At 42.0% G+C, this 25929-nt stretch overlaps 1 protein-coding gene across 3 annotated transcripts; it reads right to left on the reverse strand.

Moving 5' to 3' along the window:
- Nucleotides 1-1570: 1570 nt before the first annotated feature.
- pals2a (protein associated with LIN7 2, MAGUK p55 family member a) lies at nt 1571-25219 on the reverse strand. 3 transcript variants are annotated; one of them, XM_072679428.1, is made up of 13 exons: nt 25174-25219; nt 24126-24213; nt 13327-13445; nt 12916-13068; nt 11508-11654; nt 10703-10930; nt 6142-6273; nt 5722-5818; nt 5509-5580; nt 5191-5352; nt 4287-4489; nt 3875-4003; nt 1571-3242 (listed from the first exon to the last, which is right to left on the reverse strand). In XM_072679428.1, the coding sequence occupies exons 3-13, from the start codon at nt 13441-13443 to the stop codon at nt 3066-3068; spliced, it is 1617 nt and encodes a 538-aa protein (XP_072535529.1). In that variant the 5' UTR covers nt 13444-13445; nt 24126-24213; nt 25174-25219; the 3' UTR covers nt 1571-3065. The 3 variants fall into 3 exon arrangements, with proteins under 3 accessions (XP_072535529.1, XP_072535530.1, XP_072535528.1); XM_072679429.1 differs by lacking the exon at nt 24126-24213 and having other exon boundaries at nt 25174-25210; XM_072679427.1 differs by lacking the exons at nt 24126-24213; nt 25174-25219 and adding an exon at nt 16779-16809.
- Nucleotides 25220-25929: the final 710 nt, after the last annotated feature.

Genomic DNA, 25929 nt, shown 5'->3' on the forward strand with positions numbered 1-25929 from the left:
AATTTTAGGGTCAAGACTGTAAAGTAATTTAATTATTTAACTATGCCAAGGTAAATAAACACAGGTTGCCATTCTAGGGGACCTTATAATCCCTAACTAAGAAAACACAAGCTGTTCTATCTAGCTTGTACCAGTGGACAGAACTACAGTTGCAGCCTACAGCTTCTTCACACCACAACAGAAAATTACAAGGAGCAAATCTTTAAAAATCAGATTAATTTAATGGACAGTTGTTTAATGTCAAAAATACAGGTCTTGTTATTGTAAAATATATATATGTAGGTGTATATATTAGACAGAGAACCACCACAAATACTTATAGTAGACTGGACGCTATAATATGACTCTCAACCTGGGCCACGCTGTAAAGCTGGAAGCCATTAAACCTTACAGTGTTGAGCCCAGCAGTATTTGAGAACCCTGGTCTCAGACATAAAAATCTGATAGTAATAAATTATCAAAGATCATAATTGATAACTAAGCCACTACAGTACGCTGCTCCTGCCATAATAGTCTGACACTTATTTGAACCATCAGGTTCATAATCATCATCATTAAGGGACACGACTCCTCCCCCCAATGTAGCTCAATGGATATTGCCCCTCATAACAAATCACATTGTTCAGCCTTTACTCTGTGTAAGGAAGCTTTAGTTCGCTTCTCCTTTTGGCTTCGGGTTAAAATTTAGCTAAAATAAGTCGATAATACAAATAAAACACATACCTCAATTTCATTTCGTAAGAATAACTATCTTGTGTATATAGTCTCTTGGTCAGACAGAACCTACAGAGTGGAATATGAGGAGCTTCAGACTACTAGAGCAGAATATCAGCTTACTGCCACTAGACACACTACGAGTTTCCAGTGCAGGAAAGCACCAAACTGTGCAGGACAGGGGGCCTCCAGGACCAGGGTTTGGAAACAGGGGTGAGGTGATTGGGCCATTAGGGCATTACATCATCGCACGTAGACATCCAAATGCAGCAAACAAACAGTACCAAGATAAAGTCACAGGAATTGTAAAAATACATCTTAAATTCAGTGATAAATAAGCCTTGTGTTACCATGTCTCAAAATCTATGTATGTACTAAAGAACATTGCGACACCGTTGTTAGTGTAACAACTTCAATTCTGCACACCTCTGCAAAGGCATTGAGATGAATACTGTGTTCCTCTCAGTATGGAGACATTCTGAAAACTGTCCAGCGCTGCACTGTATAAACAGATACTGCACAGTGCTGAGCTGATAGTCCAGTCATACAACACAACTGAAAAGCTATGGGTTTTACTACAGCTTAGAGCAAGTCAGTAGCTTTAGTAAAGTTCTAGTTTCCCCCACTCCCAAATATACGTGACCATAAGTACAACAAATTCTATTCTTCCAAAAGGTGTAGATGTTTCACTGTGGTAGGACCATGAGCATTTCGTCGCTGTGGTAACAAAACCTCTCAATGATGGAAAAAAAAAAAAAATTAAATGTTGAACTTGAACGCAAGTCAAATGGCACATCCTGCATTTTCCTTCATATCGTTCCTCCTGAGGTCCATTTATGACATTCTGTATTTTTATGTACCCCCCCCCCCCCCCCCAACTCTTCATCTTATCGAATTATGCAGGTTGATTTTGTTTCTGAACCTTTAAGACTGAACACAGTGGCATGCAAAAGTCTGGGCACCAATAATCAAAATTCAACTAAGGACATGAAGTTAAAGACATAACATTCTTGGCAACATTTTAAGCAGGATTACTGTACTGCATTTGTGTTGTACGGTTTTAGAGTGAAGCGTTAACCAAGTTCTGAGACCAAGGTCTTAGGTCAGTAGGAAAGGCCAGGTAATGCCAATTTCAAAGGTTTATATAAAAATAATAATAATAATAATAAAAAAAAAAAAACCTCCTCAAAAGACTCCTCAAACCTTCAGCAGCTATGGGTTCCTCTACGCAGCTGCCTGGGACTAGAATTAATATAGTCGAAGCCCACAAAGCAGGAGAAGGCTGTAAGAAGATCGCAAAAATGTCAGATCATCAATTCATCATGTAATTAAAAAATGACAGTTGACAAGAACAGTGTAAATCAAGTTGACATACAGAAGTCCAAGAAGGCTTCAGAAGTTGGCTTCAAAGAGCATTATTATTTATTTGGTAATGACCCTGCAGGATGTCCAAACATCGGTTTCACTTACTATTTTAGCTATTTGCAAAGTATAACCAGAGGTGCCCAAACTTTTGCTTGCCACTGTAATTATAAGCTGCCCTCCACTGTCTCATTCAGACAGCAGACCAGGTAGAAACACTACATACATACATACTACAGCCATTTTTAACAAGGCAGGGCTAAACACCTGTGTGCTGAATAGACAGACATGCATAATTTAACGGTTTTGGAGAAAACACAAAAACAATGAACTTACACCGACCTGGAGAACATGTAACAGTGTTTACACACGACATCAAACTCTCATCTCAAAAACAAGCAGGGGAAATTCAGTTTTCCACACTATATGGGCCCCGATTAAATTTTATTCAAAGTAACTGTGGACCATTTCTATTGGTTCTATTGGTCCATTCATCATGAAATGCTCACAATAAAAACAAAACCAAAGAGTTACGAGGTTTTCATACAACAGTGACGATTTACTGAAACGCAGCAAACTACCACCAAAGAGATCAATGAAAAGGAGTGGCAGGGAAACACTCCAGTACCAAGAGGTTTCTCAAGATATACCAACGATGGATTCTGCATCAGCTTCTTCTTATATATACATACACACATACAAAACTACTTAGAACATCCTGGAAATACATAATCTGGATAGTAACATAAGAAGTTATGTCTTACGATGTGTTGTTCTGCTGGTAGAAAGATTTAAAAAAGGTCAATAAATAAGTACACTTCCCTTCAGTTTCTCACGGTTGGTGTAGCATTGCATAGCAGGGTTGGACCTCAGGGCCATGGCGAGCAACCCTGGCCGCTGACAGTCCTGCCGTGGTCCATGACACCAGCGATGATGAGGATGCAGGTGATGACGGCGATGATGGAGGAACCTGTGGTTGGCTGCGCTGTTCAGTAAACCCAGTTAACAGGGACCCATTGAGGCTCTGAGGACAGCTGCTCCACAGCAGCCTGCAGTTTCTCAAAGGCCTTATCCAGATTATCATTCACTATTGTGAAGTCAAAGTAATGGCTATACGCCCGTTTAATCCTGGCACTTTCGTCCACCGTTTTCTTTAAGTCCGTTTCCTAAGGAAGAGAGAGGTATATTTAATAATAGTTAATAAGCAGCAAAAGTAAACATGAACGGCCATTCAAATATAATTACACATTTCCAGGAGTGAGCCTTGACCTTTGCGTAGCTTTAACATTCTGTAAACTCACCTTGTCCTTAGGGGGTTAAAATGACCCTAAGACAATCTTAGTATCTTGGTAAAGCTTTTCTGAAATATAAATATTGGCCATATTTCACTTTTTCTAATGTTGGGGCCACCCTAAGAAAGTTGAGGGGCCGGGTGCACAACGCTTTCCACTTAACACTTTCATTGAACGGTGGCGTTGCATTGGTCGTGGTTCAGAAAAAGAGGTGGTGGCTGCCTGTGCATGTGTCAGAGGAGGCCTGTGTTGGTCTTCACCCTCCCAGTTTCAGGAGCATTGCATGTGATAGGGGAGAATATGTATGGGTTGGGTAATTGGTCATTCAAATAAATAAATAAAAATAAAGATCATGTAGGTGGAGTGTCTCTGGTGTTATACATAGCGGCAGGCCATTTTCCTAGATCTGGAGGCAAAACTAGCAAAACCATCAGAAAATTGAAACAGACTAGTCAAGGCAACCATTAGCTAGACGAACAAGGCTGAGAGAAAGCAGTGAGACTGACCGTGAGTAGTTTTGTGGTGATTCCTGCATCTACCACAGCTTTGTGCATGGCCCTTAGTGTGTCCAACTCTGGAGCAGCGATGAAGACCACAAATGGCATGAACTCCGCCGTTCTCAACACCTTCAGTGCCTGAGATACACACATTCAGGAAAGAAAGGTCAATGCTATTTCTTGAGAGTAATATTACCCACCTGCAGAAAAAAAATCCACGGTTTGTGAACCCTTTATATGTTTCTGCAGGAATCTGACCTTACATGCGAATAGATTTTTTTCATCTAACCCCAAACAAAAAAAAGAAGTCTTTTACAAATACTGTATCTAATGTAATCACAGTCACGGTGAATGCTTAGCTTAGAGCTGCTAATTATCGCTCAGTGTTCCTAATCTGCCCTCACTGCCACAATCCCCTCACCTGTGGGTTAACGTCCAGTATGCAGGTGCGTCCCGTGCGGACGACCTCATGGATAGAATCGATTTTGGTACCGTACAGGTTCCCATCGTACTCTCCATGCTCGAGGTAGCGGCCGGCCTTAATGTCAGTCTCCATCTCTGCTCTGGATACAAAGCAGTATGACTGACCATCCTTCTCCTCTTCACGCGGGCGCCGAGACGTAACTGAGGTAAAAAAACAAAGGGAGACAAAAGAATGGCTTAAAGGGGACATATTAGGAAAAAGTGCCTACCATCCCACAAATGGAAATCCTCCCACAAGCTGTCCCGAATTATACCGCACCTGTCTGAGGAGCTGAGGAGTTTCAAAAGGAAATTTTTGGGCTTTTTTCAAAAAAAAAAAAACAAACAAAAAAAAAAACGCCAAAAACAAAACTGACTGCGGAAAACCAGCTATATCATTAGCGCTACAAAGGCAAGTTTGGGCAGCCCTGGTGAACATTTCAGTAAACAGCAGTAAGTGAGTATGACATGACCTCATTTTCCAAAACAAGGAAAAAAAAGAAACTTCTATGCTTAAATTATTAAAGACGTTTCATTCGTTAATATTTTAAGAAAGATTCCTTTTCGTATTCCCATCTTTTACAGTTTTAAAACAGCAATATAGAAAAAGGCTCAAAGCAAAAGTTTGGGACCTTGCATGGTTAGTACTTTGCAGCATCCCCTATAACAAATACTACAGCTTAAACTTTTTCTTTCAATCTTTTTGGAATCCATTTCCATCCATTCTTCCTAGCAAAAGACTTCTACTTGTGTGACATTTGTGGGTTTCCAAGTACTGCTCTTCTGATTTATTAACAGATGATGGTCAGGTCAGAGTACTGTGAGGGCCACGTCACAATTAAGGCGGGGGTTAGTGAACTCACAGGGTACAGTTGTGCCAAAACGTAAAGGGTTCAGCACTATCAGCCTGTTCTTCAGACTTCTGCGCCCCACGCCCTGAGCACCTATGAGAACAAGCGTCTTCCTCTGGAATGGAGGCATCCGAGCGACCTCCTCATAGATCTGTAGCTCATGTCGGTCAAATTCTGATGGAGAAAGAGTAAATAAGAGTCAGGAACAAAAAGAGATGAAGAATACATCAGCATAGCTGGATGGATGGCTTAACTATGAGGGGTGCCATTTCTTTTTTATGTAAAATATGTAAAATGTATAAAGAAAGAAAACTGCTCTCTCGTGCTAACCTGCATTCTTTGCTGTCAGGTACATCATTTTCTTTTTCTTCCTTTTTCCAGCTATTGTCCCACAGAGAATTCCTGCAAAATAATGTTTAATACCTTCAGTTAAAATCTGGCAGAAGACAATCACCCAGTCACGTTCATATCCCTTCTAAGCTGATAACTGCATATAGAGTTTAGTTTATAGGATGCAGATAGAAACTACAGGTCATACTGTACCTGAACCATCCAGATCTCTCCTTACAAATGCTTTCCTCTTCTCCTCCAAATATTGACTTGGGACGAGGCCTGTCCTGCCTCCAACTACACTACATGCCTTGAGGGACAAACAACACTAAATGAAACCTAAATATATAAATATATAATATAATATAATATAATATATAAGTATATAAATACTGAATATTTAGTATTTATTTAGTTATTATTTAATATAAGTCAAATAGTTGATATTGAGAAATTAATCAATTGTGAAAGAATTAAGCCAGATCACAAATAATGTTTTTATTGTTTTTAAGGTTGATTTTCACTTTATTATGATATTATTTCTATTTTAGTGATTTACATCAGTTCATACACGGCTTGAAAAAGATGTAAACTTTAACAACTCAACAAGGATTTCCCTGGTGTGCTACCAACCTGCCACCAGTTGGGGTCCTCCCTGTTCACTATATGCAGGATCTCTCCTTTGGAGAAGGCCAGTCCAGCCTCTTTGCAGGGGATTAGATTGTCAGTGTCTGGGTTATAGTTGAAATGAGGTCTCAAATACACCTGGAGGAAAAAGTGTTTTTCAGATGTGGTCAGTTTCACAGACAGAGCAGAAAATGTAGAGCAACACAAGTCAGATACGACCCTGAAGAACAGTGAAACATGAAGTTACAGACAGATGAACACAGAACGGGGTCTGAAGGATGACAGGGGATCCGTTCCTCAGGCTGAACAGAAAATCGGTTAACATCTGCACATGCTGTCTTTGTTTATGAAGCAGATGGTGTGTGTGTGTGTGTGTGTTTGTGGTATGCTTATAGACTGAAGAGGATGTAATTTATCATCAGAGCTTGAATTTTCTATCTTTTATAAGAATTAGGGAGGAGAAAGGGATATTTAAGCAGTACTAGCATTCCCAACCATCCATTTCTGTTAAGCAGCTCTGAAACATCTTACTGAGAGGTGAGAGAGGAATCCTTATAAAAAAAAATTAATACAAATAATTAAAAACAAAATAATACAACTGGAGCTCTGAGTGGTCCAGTGGAGGTGCTAAGGTGCCGCCATTATGATCTGAAGATTGCTGGTTCGAATCCCAGATCATGCTGTGTCATCAGCGGCCGGAGTCTGAGAGTTTGTGGCACTTCCTCCCCACATCATCACTCCTACTCTGATGTTGTTCAGGAGGTTCACCCTCCTAGTATTGGGGCTCTGCTCGTGATGGGGGAGTTCACATGAACAGGCCTTCCAAAGTGGGTAGAAGATTGGGGTAACACTAGAACTACATACATAAAGTATGTTTAAATAACTGCAGTCCCTGCATCCATGAAACTATACATCGTACAGCTCTATGCTAATGTGCAAGAGTATGTCAACACAAAATACATAGTGTGTTTTAACAAGAAATATTTATAGGACTTTTAATCTCTGCCTCTAATGCTGTGCGTACTGTCAACATACAGACCGCCTGTTCTGCAAACACACTGAAATAGAGCAAAGTGCATTTACAGTAAGCTACAGCAATACTGCAGCCTCTTACTTCTAAGAACAGTTCTCATCCTTTTCCCACCCCGCCAGTGCTTTCTATGAATACACTCACTGAGCACTTTATTAGGAACACTGCACTAATACAGGGCAGGGCCTCCCCTTGCTCTCAAAACAGCCTAAATTATTCATGGCATGGATTCCACAAGATATTGGAAATCTCCCCCGGAAAGAGTCATCCGACATGATTAAACTACAAAATTCCTGCAGATTTCTCAGGAACACCTTCATGCTGTGAATGTCCTGTTCCATCATATCCCAAAGGTATTAAACTGGATTCAGATCCAGTGACTGGGGAGGTCTCTGAAGAAGACTGAAGAAACTCATGGTCATGTTCACAAACCCAGTTTGAGACGACTTTAGCTTTGTGACATGGTGCACCATCATGCTGGAAGTAGACTCCACCTCCACCAGCCTGGATTGTTGACACAAGACCGGTTGGGTCTGTGAATTCATGTTTGTGCCAGATTCTGACCAATCATCTGTGTGGCTCAGCAGAAATCAGATTCAGCAGACCAGGCTATGATTCTCCATTCTTCAACTGTCCAGTTTTGGTGAGGCTGTAGCCTCAGCTTTCTGCTTTCAGCTGACAGAAGTGGAACTGGACATGTTTTTTTTGCTGTTGTAGCTCATCAGCTCCAAGGTTGGACATGTTGTGATGATGTTTCCATCAGCAGAAATGTCACTAACTCAATGTTTTTTTCTTAAATCCACTGAAATGCACCACAGGAGGTCATTCCTATAACTCCTCCCTCAATGTGTGACACTACGGTTCATTTGTGAACTACTCAGAGGTGCAATACTTGAACTGCTTTATAAAGCTTGTTCTATATGTATGATCACAGTTACTGCCACTTTGCCACTTTATTATATTAACATAATTTATAAACTTGTACATAGAGCTGGGTGATAAATTTTGTTATCGTGATAACATGCTTTTCTAAGCATATGGAGGAGAGCACATATGTTAGCGCTTAATAAACACTGATCAGCTGCAGGTTTCATTACTAAATTAGATGAAGAGCAGCAGATGTTGAATAAAAATCACTCTGTTCAGTACGGGAGAGGATCTGAATAGTAGTCTTTAATAATCTGTCGCTACTGATGTATTTAGTCTGCGATTACATGTATCGTGATAAATTTCGTTTATCTCAAAAAAAGAAAAAAAGGAAAATCGCCCAGCACTACTTGTTCATATTTAATTCTTTCTCTTTTTATTTTACAGTGTTAATTTATAGAGTTTTCATTTTATAGAGTACTTCTTCTTACACAAACGGTTTCAACTGTACAACTGCAATTTATAAATAAATAAAGTATTTCTGACTCTGATTCTGATTTTATGCTCCATTCTGAGTAAACCCTAGAGACGGTTGTGCTGAAAATCCCAGGAGATCAGCAGTGCTAGTAATACTCACACCAGTCTTTGACACAAACAATCATGTTACGCTCCAAACCACAGAGATCAAAATTTTTCCACCTTCTGATGGTTTACCTGAACGTGACCTGGAGCGGTCGGCGCACTTCTATATCATGTTATACACTGAACTGCTGTCACATAATTGGCTGATTAGAAAACTGCATGAATGTGTAGATTTAAAGGTGTTCCTAATAAAGGCCTCAGTGAGAAGATCTTGCACTATACAGGGCTGACTGGGGCAAACACCAACAAGAAATATTCAGAACTAACATGCATGAACATAACGATTCGGATCTGGTTAAAGAAAATTTTCAGGCCTCAGTTAGCCTATTTCCATCGCTCCCCAGGCTCCTTAGAGAGAGTGTGCACGTGTGTGTGTGTGTGTGTGTGTGTGTCCATGTCCCTCTCTCTAGCTTTCTCCTCCCATCTGCCCTAGATAGCACAGAGTGTGTTATTAATAGGGCTAGGCAGGCTCAGTTTCAGCCTGGTGGCATTCTGAGTCACCCTGAGGGCAAGTCTCTCCTCCTTCTTAGTGACAGGTAGGAGCAGCCCACTACTCCTCTACTTCTCCGTCTTTACAGCCAAGTAAGGAAAACACAGCCAAGTCCAGTGGAAGACTGGACGGAAGTCAAGAATCAGAGATGTATACCCATGTACAACAGTTCAGATAAGCTTTCCAGCGTTAGGTCATCTCTCTTTCTAATATCAACAGCACACTGGAGGAAGGCAATGCGAAATGGGGGGAAATGTACAAGTTGAGCGTACACTCCTTAAAATGATGCCAATCAGGCAGCATTTAGAGCTGCTCCAGAACATTTTGTCTTCTTCAATACATGACACAGTCTCAGTCCCCTGCTCTAACTGCAGCTACCTGTGCACCTTATTTCTTGTTGAGGCAAGCTCATGAATCAGAGATCATGTCCCTATTAAAGTGAGAGTTTTGCAATAAATAATAATAATAATAAACAAATAAATAAATGTATAAATAAATAATTCTGAATATTTATAAAAATATTATTATTAGGTGCGATCCGCATCTAGAGCCCTTCAAGCTTGAAGTACGGCTCAGCTCGACCCGCCATCCCTCAAAATCCGTGGAAGACAAGCGTCTTAAGTCGCTCTGGATAAGAGCTTGTGCTAAATGCCATAAATGTAAATGTACTACTATTATTATTTCCCACTTCCCAACTGGTCTACTGGGTCGGATTAGGACATCCCTAGTTTTTCCAATTACACCAAATGTAGTATTGTCTCAAGGAACCAGTGTAGTTACAATTGTCTAACAAATGGATGCTGTTCATGCCAGGTGTGATGATTTAGACTTGTAGCCTGACAGTCAGTTGATGTACACAAGGTTTAGTGCAAATACATATGAACACACACACACACACACACACACACACACACACACACACACACACACACACACACACACACACACACACACACACACACACACACACACACACCAGGCTGAATATCTAAATCATCACACCTGGCTTGAACAGCATCCATTTGTTAGGCAATTGTAACTAGACTGGTTCCTTGGCACTATGCAACATACTACTTTTGGCGTAATTGGAAAAACTAGGTCTTAAGTCTTAATCCAACCCAGTAGACTGGGATTGTGGCAAATCCAAGCACATTTTGATGGATCAGATATTTGGCTATTTTAAGCCCGAGCCACTTCAGATAGCTTAGTTCCTTTTCCTCAAACACGAGTTGCCAGTTACTCGCTGCAGTGGAAACCGTTCAACAGCGAGCAGGAGGAGATCAACACCCAACACAGAGACAGTGCAGAATGTCTCATTATATTAAACATATTTAAATGAGGTGTTTTTACTGGAGTACTAAAAAACAGACTGGCTCACAGCAGACTGGTTCATGGTTCTAATAAGTATGAAAACACAAATATCAGCCAAAACTCAACACTGTTGAATATACTAGGATTGGACCATCATGGGTCGGGACATGGGTCGGGACAACCCAGGGGACACTGGCATAACTGGCTGGTATTCCTCCTGTACTGACCTGGGCAGGAGGGGGTGTGTCTCTGTAGCTGGGTAGGATTTTGAGGGTGATGCTGCCGCTGGCATCTTTTAGCATCTGCTGCAATGCCTTGGGGTCTCCGCCCACCTCTCGACCGTTCATCTCCCGAATGACGTCTCCCGTGTGCAGCATGCCCTGCCTGTCAATCATGCTGCCGTGAAGAATCCGGGCGATGACCAGGTCACCGTTTTCCACTCGGAATGTCACACCCTAAAACAGGCCAAATATTCTGAAGGTTAGATACACACATGCACAGAGAACATGCACACTTCCAAACTGGCCCACCATCCATGCTTCATAAATTCAGCCCTGCCTTGAATCCCCCTTTTCATTAGGTGCTAAAGAACAAACAACTCCTCAAGTCTAATTTTAGGAGTCTAGATGTTACTTTTGGGGAGCAGGGATAACATTGTTCTTGGTTCTAGCAGTTAAACTAATATCTGTCAATTTCTGAGAGAAACTACTTTAAACAAATCATTTTAATTGAGATTCAGACAAAAATACCTTACCTTAAAATTTAACAAATAAATAAATAAATGAATAAATAAATAATTAGATATAAAAACAGAATCTGAACACACACTAAATGGCCACGGTTTACACTAAAGTTTTTTGACTTGTTTACTGAACAATGTTTGCCTGTCTAAGTACGCCTGGTGCTCTGAGACGAGACTACAGCATTTTTAAGAGATCCATTTCAGACTTTAGTCCAAGATGATGAAAACTGAATCATCAGAAGCAAAAAACATCAAATTAGAAGCGTAAATGAGTAAATGCATATGCTCACCAGCGGCTCTCCTGCCTTCTTCTGGATGCTGATCATACGCACAGTGTCTGCCGGCATGAGGGAAGCGCTGCTCATGTTAGTGTTATTAGCCGTAGACTGAGGTGCATAAGATTTAGCAGCCACCTTATCATGAGCCTCTATTAAAGACTGTAAATAGAGATAAAAACAAATCAATAAACTGAACACAAATGAGATGCTAAAATCACAACAAACAAACTCACCATGGAAATCAGCACACACATTAGAGACACATTAGCAAGAGGCTCAGAGACCCATAGGAGTGCACTACAGCTGCTGTTGCTACTTATATACCCCACTAGAGACATGATTATCTGGACACATGGGTTGGACAAGGTGAAGGATAATGACTTGCTCTTTATTTTTTCCATTTCCTTCCTTTATTTGAAATAAAAGTAGTTTGATCAATTATTTAATTACTGTTACAGGTTTCATAGCATATTGTGAGAGCACAATTACATAGTTCCAGCTACTCAGTTCAGCCTGCACTGCTTTTTAAATCCAGGACAGTTAATCATTTACATAAAGCAGTGTTTAAGATGCAGTATCAACAACAGCAAAAGTAGCATACAGACCCTTTAAGACTGCAGGCAGTATTCTATTAATGAACCATAACGGTGCCTTTTCTTGATAGTGATTACCAATGCTAGTCTGAGTCCACACACTCTACATTTTAAGAGTGTAATGGCTCGTTTTCACTGGCGGGCGTGATACAGTACATCTGTGAAGCCATGAAGTCTCATTTTGCACTTAACTCCACTGTCCTGTACTGCACCCAAGTATGCTGATTTTGGTTACCCCTCATGTGGGAGCAACAAACAGCTGAGTTCAATGTTAGCACACAACATTAGTACCACCTGCATAACACTGAGGAGGTCCCCCTTGTGTCCACCACAACATATGTCTTATAAGTTGTGAGGTGGGGCCTCCATGGAGAGCATCTGTGAGCCTTGTGTGCCCATGACTGTGGTTTGCTTGTCCTTCCTTGGACCACTTTTGGTAGGTACTGAGCACTGCAGAAAAACCCAAGAAGACCTGCCTGATGTTTTGGAGATGTTCTGACCCAGTAGTTTAGCCATGGCAGTTTGGCCCTTGTGAAAGTGGCTCAGATACTTAAGCTTGTATATTTCTCCTGCTTTTAACACATCACCTACATCCCTCCCTCCCTCCCTCCCTCTCTCTCTAATTTATTACTGGAGGTCACCAAGCACACATGCATGTACTCAGCTGTTAAAAGCAGTTAGGATAAATGGGAATGATGATGATGATGCATGTTTACAGGCTCACAGAACACATTCAATAGTGCTGTTTTGCAGTGGAAGACAGACACAGGTACTCAACCAGAGGTGGAAAAGCGCCATTAGTGTCCCCACCCCAGGAGCTGGATTACCTGGAAATGCGGCTCTTTGAGAATCTTAGACAGCTCTGCTGCGCTGTCATCGTGGATGGACAGACCGCTGATGTCGGACAGGATCTCGCCAACCAGCTCCACATTGTTCTTCCGCACCGCCTCCAGCTTCACATCCTCCAATCGCTCATGAGCCTGGGAGAGGGGGTGGCACTACAGTCATTCTAAGAGCCGTTTTACCAGCAGTAAAAAAACTAAATGATGAACTGTGAAGATTGTCATACTGGATTTTCTGAAAGCCGCAATTTGCAAAAACGGTCTTTCCCTCACTTTTAACATTTCAGACATTTGCTGCTTAAATCTGCATTATCTTAATTAAGCTTTTATATTGACTGAGCACTGACTAAAGCAGCAGCTCAACAAACAGACAAATAAAAAGACAAGGTTGACTACCTTGGCAAGAGAGCGAACAATGGGGCTCTCCATGATGCCTCGCAGGAAGATGAGGTCAATGTCTTTGGCTCCAGTGGAGGGGGGCAGCTCTTTGAGGTTATCCAACACTTGCTGCATAGCTGGAAGAGGCATAAGAGGAGTGTAAAAACCCAACTACAAGGACATTCTGCTTTTAGATGGTTAGAATGAGGAGCCAGAAGGCATCTGTCATTCTACTCATTTTCTTAATTATACTCAATAATGCAAGGTAGAAAATAAACTATTAGAACATTAGTATATTCATTAAAGACGCATAGATATAGGAACTGGAAGCCGATGCTGCTGCAGTCCAATATTTTCGAGCATGCTGGTGCTGATCCAGGAACACTTATGAAATGTTCAATTTAACAGCTGGGATTAGCCTTACAGACAAATAGCATTCCCAATACTAAATGCAGTACAACAAATAAAATGCAGCTATTTTAGTGCAGTAGCTCAGAGCCACCTTAACATTCTGATTTTCTGGAGTACAATAAATATTCAATATCGCTCTATAATATCAGTCAGATATGACCTAATCTAATCCAACACAATCTGTCTGACATTGATTATTTTTAAGCAATTTCCTGCCAATAAAAAAGTGAATGGTCAGAGTGACTCTGCAATATACAGTCAAAATGCATCTCAGATCTCAGAGAGTGAAAGTTGTATTCAGGTGGCAAACCTCATCACGTATTCAGACAGACAGACAGGCTAAGAATTATGAATACCAACATTCTTTTGAAAATCTGTTAAGACAAGTGCTCTTACTCTGCTCTAAATTCCTGTAGGTGTTCAGCAATGCTACTAAAATTAATAAAAATTGAATTAAGCCCACAGACATCTCAAAGAAATCTTTACCCTGTGTTTCATGATGAATGAACCTATAGAAATAAATATTAATAAAGTGTTTTCCTTCTCCTGTAAAGTTGCACTTTTGGAGATGCAGGACAGTAACGGCATGTTCCAGACTTGCATTCCTCACTTCTATAACCCAAAAATAAGTAACTGCATAACAGCCCGGATCATTGGGAGACTGCAGGTTTGATCCCTGGTGATGCAACACGGGCAGGAGTCCCAGAGCACTACTGGCTTTACTTTCCCTGGGTGTGTAGAATAGCCCTCCAGCATTGGACAGTTTGGCATTCTCCTTCAAGCGTGTTCAGCTGTCTAATGACCAAGTTAGCAGCAGTTCAAAAAGACGTGCTTTAGTTGTAGTTAGTGGGAATTGGAAATTATAAAATTGAGAACAACATAAATGACCAATATTTAGCCTGAGTTTAGCCTGAGTTTAGCCTGAGTTTAGCCTGAGTTTAGCCTGAGTTTAGCCTGAGTTTAGCCTGAGTTCCTTTACTTGTATTTTTCTGGAGTCAGTAATAAATATCTGCATGTACTGAGCCATAATCAAACACAAAGTCTATTTCTTAAAGTGTGTCTATTTTATTTCATTTATTTCTTAACATTTACGACACCAAGGTCACCGAGGTTAAACAGATGTCCTGATCCTCATGTCAGCATCTCCCTGAAGCTCTTCTACTCAGTAATGTGGCATGTGGATCTGTGTTGTTCTGCATTACAGAAGAAGAAAAAACTTCAGAACTACAGTAAGATCCAGCAAAGGTTCATTCTGCTCCACTTAATCTACTGTTTTCTACTAATTGAGTGGCAAAACAGAATCAATACTAATGCGCAAAACACTCTCAAGCCATGAAAAACAACCTGAGTGGATTAAAATGGGCCGATTCATCACGAAGTGACTTCATTACCATACTGCTAACAGTAACCATTTCCATGGTGAAATACACCCACGCAGAGACCTCTCACACAGTAGGCAAGGCAAGGCAATCAACCTTACACAACACACCATTCCAGTTCAGAAAGCAGCATGTCAGTGTAATGTTAGAAAAAGGGCCATACACTGCAATCTCTACACCCACATGGTCATATCTTTACATCAGAACTCCACCCCCCACCCCACCCTCACCATTTGCACTATATGTTGCTCTTGCGGTGGTCACTTTTTACTGGTCAGTAACGACTGTCTGTTAACCTTAAAGTTTTACCCAGTTTACTGTCCAGCTTCCAGTACCCACCCACTACCTGGGTCGTCGCGGTCACAGAAAAAGAGTATCTCCATTTTCAGTATCTGCAGTGTTTCACTTTTTGACATAATGTGAATCTGGCAGTTGTTCTTTATATTGTGTCAAAAAGGTCAGGATGAACAGACCACTAGAAGTGCTCTAAAATACATCGGCCTTCACTGAAAAGTAAGGCTTTTCCTTTTCCTGTAAAGTTGACATTTCATGGAGATCTGAGGTTTTAGCATGACCGCGACAAAACGCATCTATACGTCACAGCTCTCATGCCAAAACATTAGGTTCACACAGTTCTAATAACGTCCAGCAACACTCTGGGTTGGGAGAATGGCTTTAGTACCGCTCTCACATTTTATTCAATAAGAGCAGATCCAATAAGGCTAGTTGTGCTCTTGTGGACTCCCGGCCACAGGCAAGCATCAGTGGAATAAAAGTCTATTTCCAGCATTAGGACATCGCCTTCAAAGCCAAGTAAGCACAGCTAACAGGCCTGCAAGTACTACTATAAACGTGTAGAATCAAGCAAGAACTGCATTTTATATTTAACCAATAATAATTTGACAGAAATTAAAATATGCACGTTCTAAATTCTCTGGTTTAAAGGCAGCCCTCACTCCAAAAGCATCTCAATGCAGACAACCTGCTAATAAGAGAACGTCCAAATCATCTCGGCTGCTTCATGTAAGCCATCATATATTGTATTGTTAGTGCAATACGAGATTCTGAGAGGAGCACATAGTTGAGGACTGCAATGACAGCAATGGCAGAAGGACTGCACTGTGAGAATGTAGAATTTGAGGCATGAACAGAATTGTTTGAGCAATAAGATCCAGTGTAAAAAAATAAAAAGGCATGCAGGTGGGATATAACTTAGCCCCCCAGTATCATGCACTTCTGTGCAGTGCACATTACAGCTCTAGACAAACTAGAATATAGCATTGTTAGCGATGTCTAAATATTTTTAGATGTATTTCTAAAATAGGAATAAAGTTTAAATGCCTCTCTATGGCGGGAGCTTACATTCTTTTAATTTCATCCAAGCGATTGACAAAGAGAGACAGCAGAAATTTGCAATGTGCAGAAGTGATCGATATTGGGGGACGGCCATTGTTAGGGGACTAACTTTTGAAAGTTAGTATGTGTTGCTCTGTACTCTTTAATTCAAGGGGAGCTTAGTCAGAGACATGCTGTTTTATTAATAACCGACCACCAGTGATCTCACCATCACATTTTATATTAATATCAGCAGCCCTATAAACACCTGCCGTATTTGCCGCATCTGCTGATACAGGCCTATAAAGAGACTGAAAGCATGGGATCTCTTCTTCTGTTGCTTACCTGGACCAGACTTGGCATTGGCAACAGTCATTATTCCTACAGCACAGGTCAAGCTCACACTTTAGACAAAACCAAATCTTGCACGTCTTCAATCAGACGGAGAGCAGTGCACCTGAACCGGACAGAAAAAAAGAAAAAAAAAAGAACCGGCTAGGTCAGAAACTGTTCTTCTACAGGGTCAAGTATGTGCATTTCATCATCAACTTGGGGTGTAATGGTACACGGTTTGCTTCACACCACCGTTTGAACCTTATGTTACTCTACCTTAAATGGTAGAGCGAGCAGCACATGAAGCACTCTCTCTTCCAATCAAAGTGATCTTAATACCACAGAGTTATTGAGAAACTGGTCTGGGATCAGTCAGCTGCTTGGCATATAATCACCCTTACTATAGGCTTTCGATTCACAGTTGTGCTTGTAGGGAAATAAGCAGTCACTGCAGGCAAAGTGTGTGTGTGCTGTGTATTCTCTGAACGACTGCATGAACCAATCCACGAATACATGTACCATTACACCCTTATCACAAACACTATACAGTGCACTATTCTGCGCAATGTTTCCTTTCGAAAGGATGAACAAATATAGGAGAATAGCTATGAACTGTCCTGCCTACCTAAGATTAAATAAACCAGGAGAAATGTAAAAAAAAAAAAAGATTAAATATGGGGTGAGTGATTGACAGGCAAATTTTTGCCTTGATGACAAAGACTTGGCATTGGCACAGTCATTATTCCTACAGCACAGGTCAAGCTCACACTTTAGACAAATTACACATTACATAAACTCCTTGTTTATTCTTAGGTAGGCAGGCCAGTCCATAGCTATTCTCATATTATATATATATATATATATATATATATATATATATATATATATATATATATATATATATATATATATATGCGCAAGACATTTTGGAGCCAGTAACTGGTTATTAACATTAGCAGATCCCCTGGAGACTGAATGACCACTCTCTATAAACAGTCTAACAGCAACTAGTATCCCTCAGGAAAGCCCTTAAGCTCAAATCATAATAAGAGGAAATACAGCTTGTGGCTTTTGTCCTTAAAACCCATTTCCAATTATACATGCAGGTCCTGATGCTGTACAGGCCGTTTCCTGAATGATTCTCCAACTATACTTAAAGCAAGCATTATAATGTGGTGTTTGACAGACATAAAGCTGTAACCTAATTACTTAAAACTACTTCCTGCTGCCTACAGACTTCTCACATTTTCTCTCTGTAGACGTGTTCCTTGTGATCTGAGGATCCAGGAGAATTAAGCAACCTGGCTTGTATGGCACAGTGCTTTAAACAGCAACAAGCTTCATAAACCAGAGAGGATTCACCACTGAGCTAAAGATCTGGCTGTGTTTCACACCAAACAGGTCACATCTCATCTTCTAGCATCCTGCAATGCAAACTAGCCAGCATGCTCGCTGTTGTTCTGAACACTGCTTTCACTTCAGCAAACAAATCAAAGCCTCACCCCATGCAAATAAGTACAATATCTAACCCAGTCTTTTACAGACTCTGAGCAAAATGTTCATTTAGTAAGAGGACTGAATGTGTTGTGTCACAAAGAGGAACGCTGTCTGCAGCAAGTCGGCAATGTCAAACATGTCAGAGCCATGTGGAGACCCACAACTATCCCCTGCTTAAACACACCTGATCCAACTTATTAGACCTGGGTTGGGAACCAATGAACAAGTCTCGATAGGCGCCAAAGTGGCTGGAAAGTCTGAGAAACCCCTTTTTAAGGGGCCCTAGAATGGAAAGCTGTATTTTCCTGGGCATAGTTCAATAATGAGAGTTTAGTACACGGCCCCTTCGTTCAACAGAAAATCCCATATACCCAAAACAGCCCTCTAAAAACAGTGATTTCAAAACCCCCGAACTGTTACGCACTGTTACGCAACAGCCCTGATACATTACATTCACGCCTAGCCTAACCTCAACTCACAGAGAAGCCCCACCACTGAAAGCATCCTCAGGTACAGCAGGGCTGATAGCTGTAGTGGTTTGGTGTGGCGCAACAGATAGCACCACTACCTGCCAGTAAGCTACCACATCATGTGGGAGACCAGGGTTCGATTCCTGGTGTGGGCGACTATGCTGTGCTACACCAATAGGAGTCATTGAGCAAGACTCCTAACACTACATTGGCCCATCTTTGTAATATGAGTAACCTTGTAGGTCGTTCTGGAGAAGAGCATCTGCTAAATACCTAAGCTAAACCCTACACGACTGAGTGATCCCTCCATTTCTCATTGCTCTGGGAGGACAGCAACACTATCCCCTATTATCCCACTCTGGAATATCTTCAAAAAATAACTACAATTCTTGGTACAGTGCTAAATCGATGCTATGATAGGATGGGTAACACTATGCGTCATCATTGCAGCGCGTAAACCAGCCAATAAAAGCAGATATCTTTTTATTTATTTATTTATGTACCAGCCCATCCTAAAAGGAAAATCCTTATTCAGCTTATCCTGAAGTATGACAGGGTTATAAAAAGATCTGGCCATTCTCACCCCGACTAAGATAACATACTTACTGTTTATACAGCAAAGAAGAGCAGATACTTGGTCAGTGCATTCTATGGCACCTTTCACTGCCCCACTATAAATCATTTACATAAAGGTTAATCGCTTGTAGAAAGATTGACAGCATGTTCATGAGAATTCACTTTTTAACTTCTTGAACTGGACGGTCATTGTCTGATGGAAATGAGGCTGTTGGTAATGAGGCTGTTACTCACCTGTGAAATGAATTCAAATCCAAGTCAAACCCAGGACTTTTTATATTGCAGTCATTTGGAGCCCCTGGAGTGCCAAACATTTAACAAACCACTCTTCTGAATACAGTATATACAGTTTGAGTATATACTCCCAAATATATAAGGGAGCATAGAGCACAAGCAGAAAGCCAACCTGAGTGGGAAGCTATACATTATTCTTCCTTCCCAGAGCAAACCTCCACACCAGAAACGGTCAAAGAGGGTCTCGGAGCTAGCTAATGTTCAATGATGTGTGCGGGGTTGGTGGGACGGGGAGGTGCAGCATGACATCAAATATCAAAAGAGTCTTGAATGATGAATTGTGCTGATTTTTTAGATATGAAAACAGGTTCAGCTAGAACATACTTCACATTAACACGCACAGCAACGTGGTCCGCACATACTGGTGGCTTTGAAGGTTAAAAAGAATGATTTTTGCATGACAGCAACGTCAGACAAGCGTCTGGACAAGCGGGTGAATAAAACAAACTGGGCGTGACGAAAGAAGCTCAATCCTATTGAGCCTTTACAAGGTCAAGAGTGCAAGTGATGAACACGGCCAGGCTTCAGCCTGTAGCTGGGTGTCAGACTGCCTGTAATCCCTCCAAATCATATTATGCAGAGCGAGCTTTTAAATCACACTTAAATTATATTGCATATGTAATATCTCTTCATCCCTGACATTCTCCTGATCTGACTATTTTTGTTCCCATTCGAAATCCTGTTCAGAATTTAATCCAATGGGTTCTCTCAAATGCCTGTTACAAGCAGAGGTAGAGAAGTCTGACTTGAGCTTCGGTGTGAGAGCTGACCAATTACAGCAAAATGTAGCCTAATGGAGATTTCTCCTCATAAATACCTGAGTATAGGTCAAACTAATTTTAATAAAATTTGCAGGAAAAGGAAGATAATGGTTTAAGAAAATGGGGAAATTTCCTCTCTCAGAGCAGTTCTCTCTTACGTTTACTCTGTAGGATCCCCTCTGAAAGTATGGAAAGACAAGGCACCTGGGTTTAAGACTAAAAGATGAATTTGAGACAGGTTAAAAACCTTAACTTTTTATTTCCTGATATTTACATCTAGACAAGCGTGCCAGCTTTGGTGGAAGCAGCCATTTGTTTGTCAGCAAAAGTAATGGAACTGATCATCATAAAGTCAATAACACTTGATATCTGGTTGCATGTCCTTTGCTTACAATAACTACATTTAGTCAGTGACCTGCCCCGTTGGCCTGGCCAGTCTAAAACCCTTCATTTTTTCCTCCTGATGAAGTTGTTTGTGTGCTGGCAGGGTGTTCTGGGTCGTTATCTTGCTGTATGATAATTTCCCCCCATTTAGATTGGATAATTTTCTCTGTAAACTGGCAGACAATGTTTCTGCAGGCTTCTAAATTCAATCTGCTGTTACCATCACAATATACATAAAGATAAGTGAGCCTGTTCCAGAAGCACTATGCAACCCAAGCCTCGACACTACCTCCACCATGCTTGACGGAGTTGCTTGTATGTTTTGTTAATAAGCGAACCCTTTCTTATTGCACACATCTTTGCATATAATAATCTGGTACTTTGATTCTTAGTGCTGATGAGGGTGTTGCATTCTGTGGTATGGCCTGTGTATTTCTGGGGTTCTGGAGTTCTGTCTGTCTCTGACGGGTCGTACAGAGTAAGGTTAGCGTCATCTGTAGAGCGATGTGGGGAATCAGCGGGCAGTAACTGCAAATGATCAGATCAGGATTCCTGTGGTATGTATTATTAATACAGCAGTTCTTTTACCAGCTGTAATAAAGACAAAATATAAACATAACAAAACTTTGCTGTGCACGTCTCACAGCATTAAATCTACATCCCACCTTAAAAGAGCACCGTAGTTACGTGCAGAATGCCATACCTTCTGTGCCATTTAAGGTGGAGTTGAAACCAAGCATGAAGCTAAAGAGTAACTCTGCATTGTGATCAGAGCCATGTTTGTTTACAGTGGTAGAAATCGCTACATTTGAGGTTAAATGTTAAACTACACTTATGTGATGAGCTGCACTCTCAGGCTGCATTGTTTATATATTTACGACAAACATTCCACCCCACCAGCCATGGCAAGTCCCACTGGCGGGTCTGCACCAATGGACCAGCCACTGCAAATCCCACTGGTGGGTCCGTACCAACCAGGGACCAGCCACGACAAATCCCACTGGTGCGACCGTACCAACCAGGGACCAGCCACAGCGAATCCCACTGGCGGGTCTGTACCAATGGACCAGCCACAGCAATTCCCACTGGTGGGTCCGTACCAACCAGGGACCAGCCACGACAAATCCCACTGGTGCGACCGTACCAACCAGGGACCAGCCACAGCGAATCCCACTGGCGGGTCTGTACCAATGGACCAGCCACAGCAATTCCCACTGGTGGGTCCGTACCAACCAGGGACCAGCCACGACAAATCCCACTGGTGGAACCGTACTTGCTAAAGGGATAAGGTCTTTTTCAAATGGTGTATTGGGAGATCCTGACTTCATTTCCTGCAGAAGTTGTGGAGGTCAACAACTACAGTTTTGGGCTTTTTACGTCACAGTTTTCTGTGCTTATCATCCACCGCTATTGGTTTACTTGGCTGACCTTTGATGTCTGAATGCTTGAGGAAGGGCTCAGATCGATTTCCCTCTTTTCTCAGTTTGAAAATAGCTTGCCTTTCTCCCATAGACAAGCTCTAGTCTTCATGCTGGTTTATCTTTTTTTTTTTTTATAGAGAAAGGCAAAGCACACAATGGATTCTACCAACTTTCACTACAAACAGCTTGGTGCACGCAACAGTATGTTCAAAGGACCACAGTTTGTACTTAAATACACACCTTACTATGTTTTGTTGAGGCTAAATGCCGCCCAGGACTGAAACAAAGAGTAGACATTCCCCGTCCCAATTATCACCCTAAACCCTAAGCCTCTCCTTGAAGTGTACACTGAGGGCTGCTAAAGGACAGGCAAAAGTACTGCGAGTGTTTCAGACATTGGAGAGTTTAGAGAAGAATCGGGACACACTTCGCCTCATGTTTCATCATGTATACGTCAACTCGGCTCAACCATGAAACACTGCAGTTGTCACGATGCTGGGTTTAACAGCTGCTGCTATTTTCACTGTGCTGCTGCTAAAATGAATAAGAATCATATCAGGGTAATGAACTGCAGAACACAAGAGCACCTGAACTTGCCTGGCTTATTACTTAGTGTTACTAATAGCTTCATGAACATTTTTCACTTGATTTATGGAGGTAGGCCACTGGATCACAGTGGAACATGGATAACTGCGGTCACGAAAACGCGGTCTGATGCAGACTTCCAAGGGGGGGAGGCACAGTAAGGGGGCAAAGGGGGCGCTCATTAACATCCTTTTTGGGGAACTTTAAAGAAATGGGACACAATGCAGCCTTGCAAACCAAAGCAGGCACACGCAAACAAGGGGAGAACGGGTGCAAGTGCGAACTGTAACTGGACAACAAGCAACACCCGTCAGTCACATTTCTGAATAATTTTTGCTGACTTGAAAACCGCTGAGGCTCCAAGACAAGGTGCCACAGTCAGAGTTGTTCCACACATCTAGATTGAGAAACATTAGGTACCAAAAGCTAGAAATTTGATCCATCAGATCCTTTCATTTTTACAACGTCAACAACACATATGTCTTCACTGTCCGGCCAAAACAGAAGAACGGGCCTTACAGTTCCAATACCTTAGGAGGGGACTGTACACAGTGATGATGACTGGACCTCCTTGGACCTGGTCTGTAAATCATAATTGCATCCTTACCATCATTTACATGCAGAGCAACTTACAAAAGTGCTTCACCGTTTACTCAGTAAAACTTCTTAGCCAGTTTGCATAGACTCTGACCTAAAATACCTCCAAGCTTAGATACTACTAAACAAGGAGACCATAATACTCGACTACACTTCACCCAAGTACTCTCAAAAAAGGTGGGCCTTCGGTCTGCGTTTGAAGACAGCGAGCAACTCTGTGGTTCGGACACCCAGGGCAAGCTCGTTCCACCACTTTGGTGCCAGGACAGAAAAAAGCCTGGACGCTTGTCTCCCGTGGCTTTTGAGGGATGGCGGGTCGAGCCGAGCCGTACCCTGAAGCTCGAAGGGCTCTAGGTATTGATCGGCTTTTGACCATCGCCATCAAACACAGAGGGGCTGGTCCATTCTTGGCTTTGTAGGCCAGCATCAGGGCTTTGATTCTGATCCGGACAGCAGCTATAGGAAGCCAGTGAGACTGTGAGACCATTAAATCAGGATTCTTTTATTTCTGCGTTTAATTAGGGATGCTCTTCTTAGGTCCGTGAGCATAGATGGTTTTAACTGGTTGGTTTCAGCTTTCCTTTCTGACCTCATTTCTCTTATATACACACACTGTGTACACTATACTACTTTACCACTTACTTTACCTCATTTAGACCCTCCTTATTTAACACCTATTCTACTTTTATTCATACTGTGTATTATTTTATACTGTAACGCACATTATATTACAACTGTAGAAGCAAGTTTATAAAGAAAAGGTCAATATCTTACTCTGAGACGCTTCTTCCCCCAAGTTACCTTCAACTACCCTGATCAGAGCTGCAGGTTATGGGATCTGAGACCCTCACACTTCTCAAGCCTGAGGGGGAAAAAAAAAAAGCTCTGTGAGGATCATCTGAGGAGTGATTACCCTCACATTCACCACTTCAGCTGAAGTTATACAGCCTGCATTTACACCTACGACGCCTACACTTGTACAAAGGACACCTCTCCCCCAGAGAGGGGAGTAAACCCTGAGTGGAGGGGTGCGGCGCGGCGCACAAGCTGGAACAAGCCGGGGCCAGGCAGGCGCACACCGGCCCTGACGCACACGTTACCACGCGTAATTGGGTGTTGAGTGTTTTTGAGGCCAAATTTCACTCCTATCCTGAAATATAAAGCACGTTAAACTACGAAGTGACAACCTGTGGAGACCTAGATGCACTTCACTGGCCCAAATACGTACTTATTTCCTCTTATTTCCCTCCAAATCGCCAAGTTATAAACTTCCACACGCAGATATAACTCATCAGACGCCTGTTAAACCTGAAGGACCGCTGGCACTCCCTCCACAACGCTAAACCACGAGCAGGCAGCTGCACATGTGCGCCATATTTCGCTTCCCATTCAACTTCGGGGAAGCGGTGTAGCCGCGTTAGCTAGATAGCTCGCGTGCTCAGCAGGCATGGCAACCGGGTTAGCATCGCGGTTTCCTTTGTTTTTTACTAAAAAGTTCAACTAAACTACTTTAACCTGCGAGCTATCTGCTGCTCCTCTGCGCCGTCGTGCGAGCCTCGGTGCTTTTCTACTTGTCACCGACTCAAGAGGCTGCTAACAAGCCAATCTGGCCACCAGTATCAGCTGGTTATTATTAGCCAGGCTGCTAACGAGACTGGATTCAGCTGGTTGTCGCGCGTAATCAGGAGAACTCAGTCAGCGCCGAGCCCGAGTGAACACACAGCCACGTGTAGGCCCGCGGCGCGGAGCCGATCTCACCATAATAAAGACACGAGTGGAGCAAAAGCGCACACAATCGGAACTAGCTATCTAAATGACTTACCCCAAACCCCGTGTGGTCCTGTCCCGGCGAAATAGGCTCAAACCCCCCGCCCCTGCTCCTGCCCCTGCTCCTGCCCCTGCCCCACAGGTTTCACAGTAGCCTGAAGAAAGCGCTCATCCTCTTCTGTCAGTCAAAGCTGTAGCCTGGCCCCGATCGGTGACGATTCCGCTTGCTGACCGAGCAAGGACACTCCCCTTCAGCCCACAGTGGAGACGAGGAGGCTCGTAGGCTCGTTCCCCTCACACAGGCTGCCTGTCTCCGCCTAATCCACCAGCGATTCTCCGGTTCTTCTCAGTGAGTCGGATCGACCAGCTCGGCTCACTGAGAAGAGTCGGATCTTTCGGCTCACGAACGGATCTTCTATTGTTCAGGTGTCAATAAAACCTGGCTCGGCTTCGTTATGCTCTGCTAAACGGCTCAGATATTGATCAGCAGACACGTTATACGTCTCATATTCTGAATGTTCTTGTATTTTGTATCGCTTATAATATTTGTGTATTTTGATAGATATCCTTTATTTTGTTTAAGCAGTTTTGGCGGTGTTCATACAAATAATAATAAAAATATAATTAAATATGAAAAAATATCAAATACACGATGTGTATAGCAGCTTACTGTAATTTAATTGAAAAAAAAATCATACTACAAACAAATATGTATATGTGCATCACAAAATTATCATAATTTATTTTATATTAATGTCCCACAACTTTCTTCTTCTCCTCTAGAAAAAACAGACAGTTCCTGCTACCATAC

The sequence above is a fragment of the Salminus brasiliensis genome, chromosome 5 (assembly GCF_030463535.1).
Source record: "Salminus brasiliensis chromosome 5, fSalBra1.hap2, whole genome shotgun sequence".
NCBI classification, from domain to species: domain Eukaryota; kingdom Metazoa; phylum Chordata; class Actinopteri; order Characiformes; family Bryconidae; genus Salminus; species Salminus brasiliensis.

What these genes read in the sequence shown, in the direction of transcription:
- pals2a (XM_072679427.1), bottom strand. Translation starts at nt 16,809, where the DNA reads ATGACTGTTGCCAATGCCAAGTCTGGTCCAG. An exon ending in TTGTTCGCTCTCTTGCCAAG is followed by an intron (nt 13,069 to 13,326) that starts GTAGTCAACCTT and finishes CCCCTCTCCCAG; the next exon opens with GCTCATGAGCGATTGGAGGA. An exon ending in TACTGGACGTTAACCCACAG is followed by an intron (nt 4,004 to 4,286) that starts GTGAGGGGATTG and finishes TGTGTATCTCAG; the next exon opens with GCACTGAAGGTGTTGAGAAC.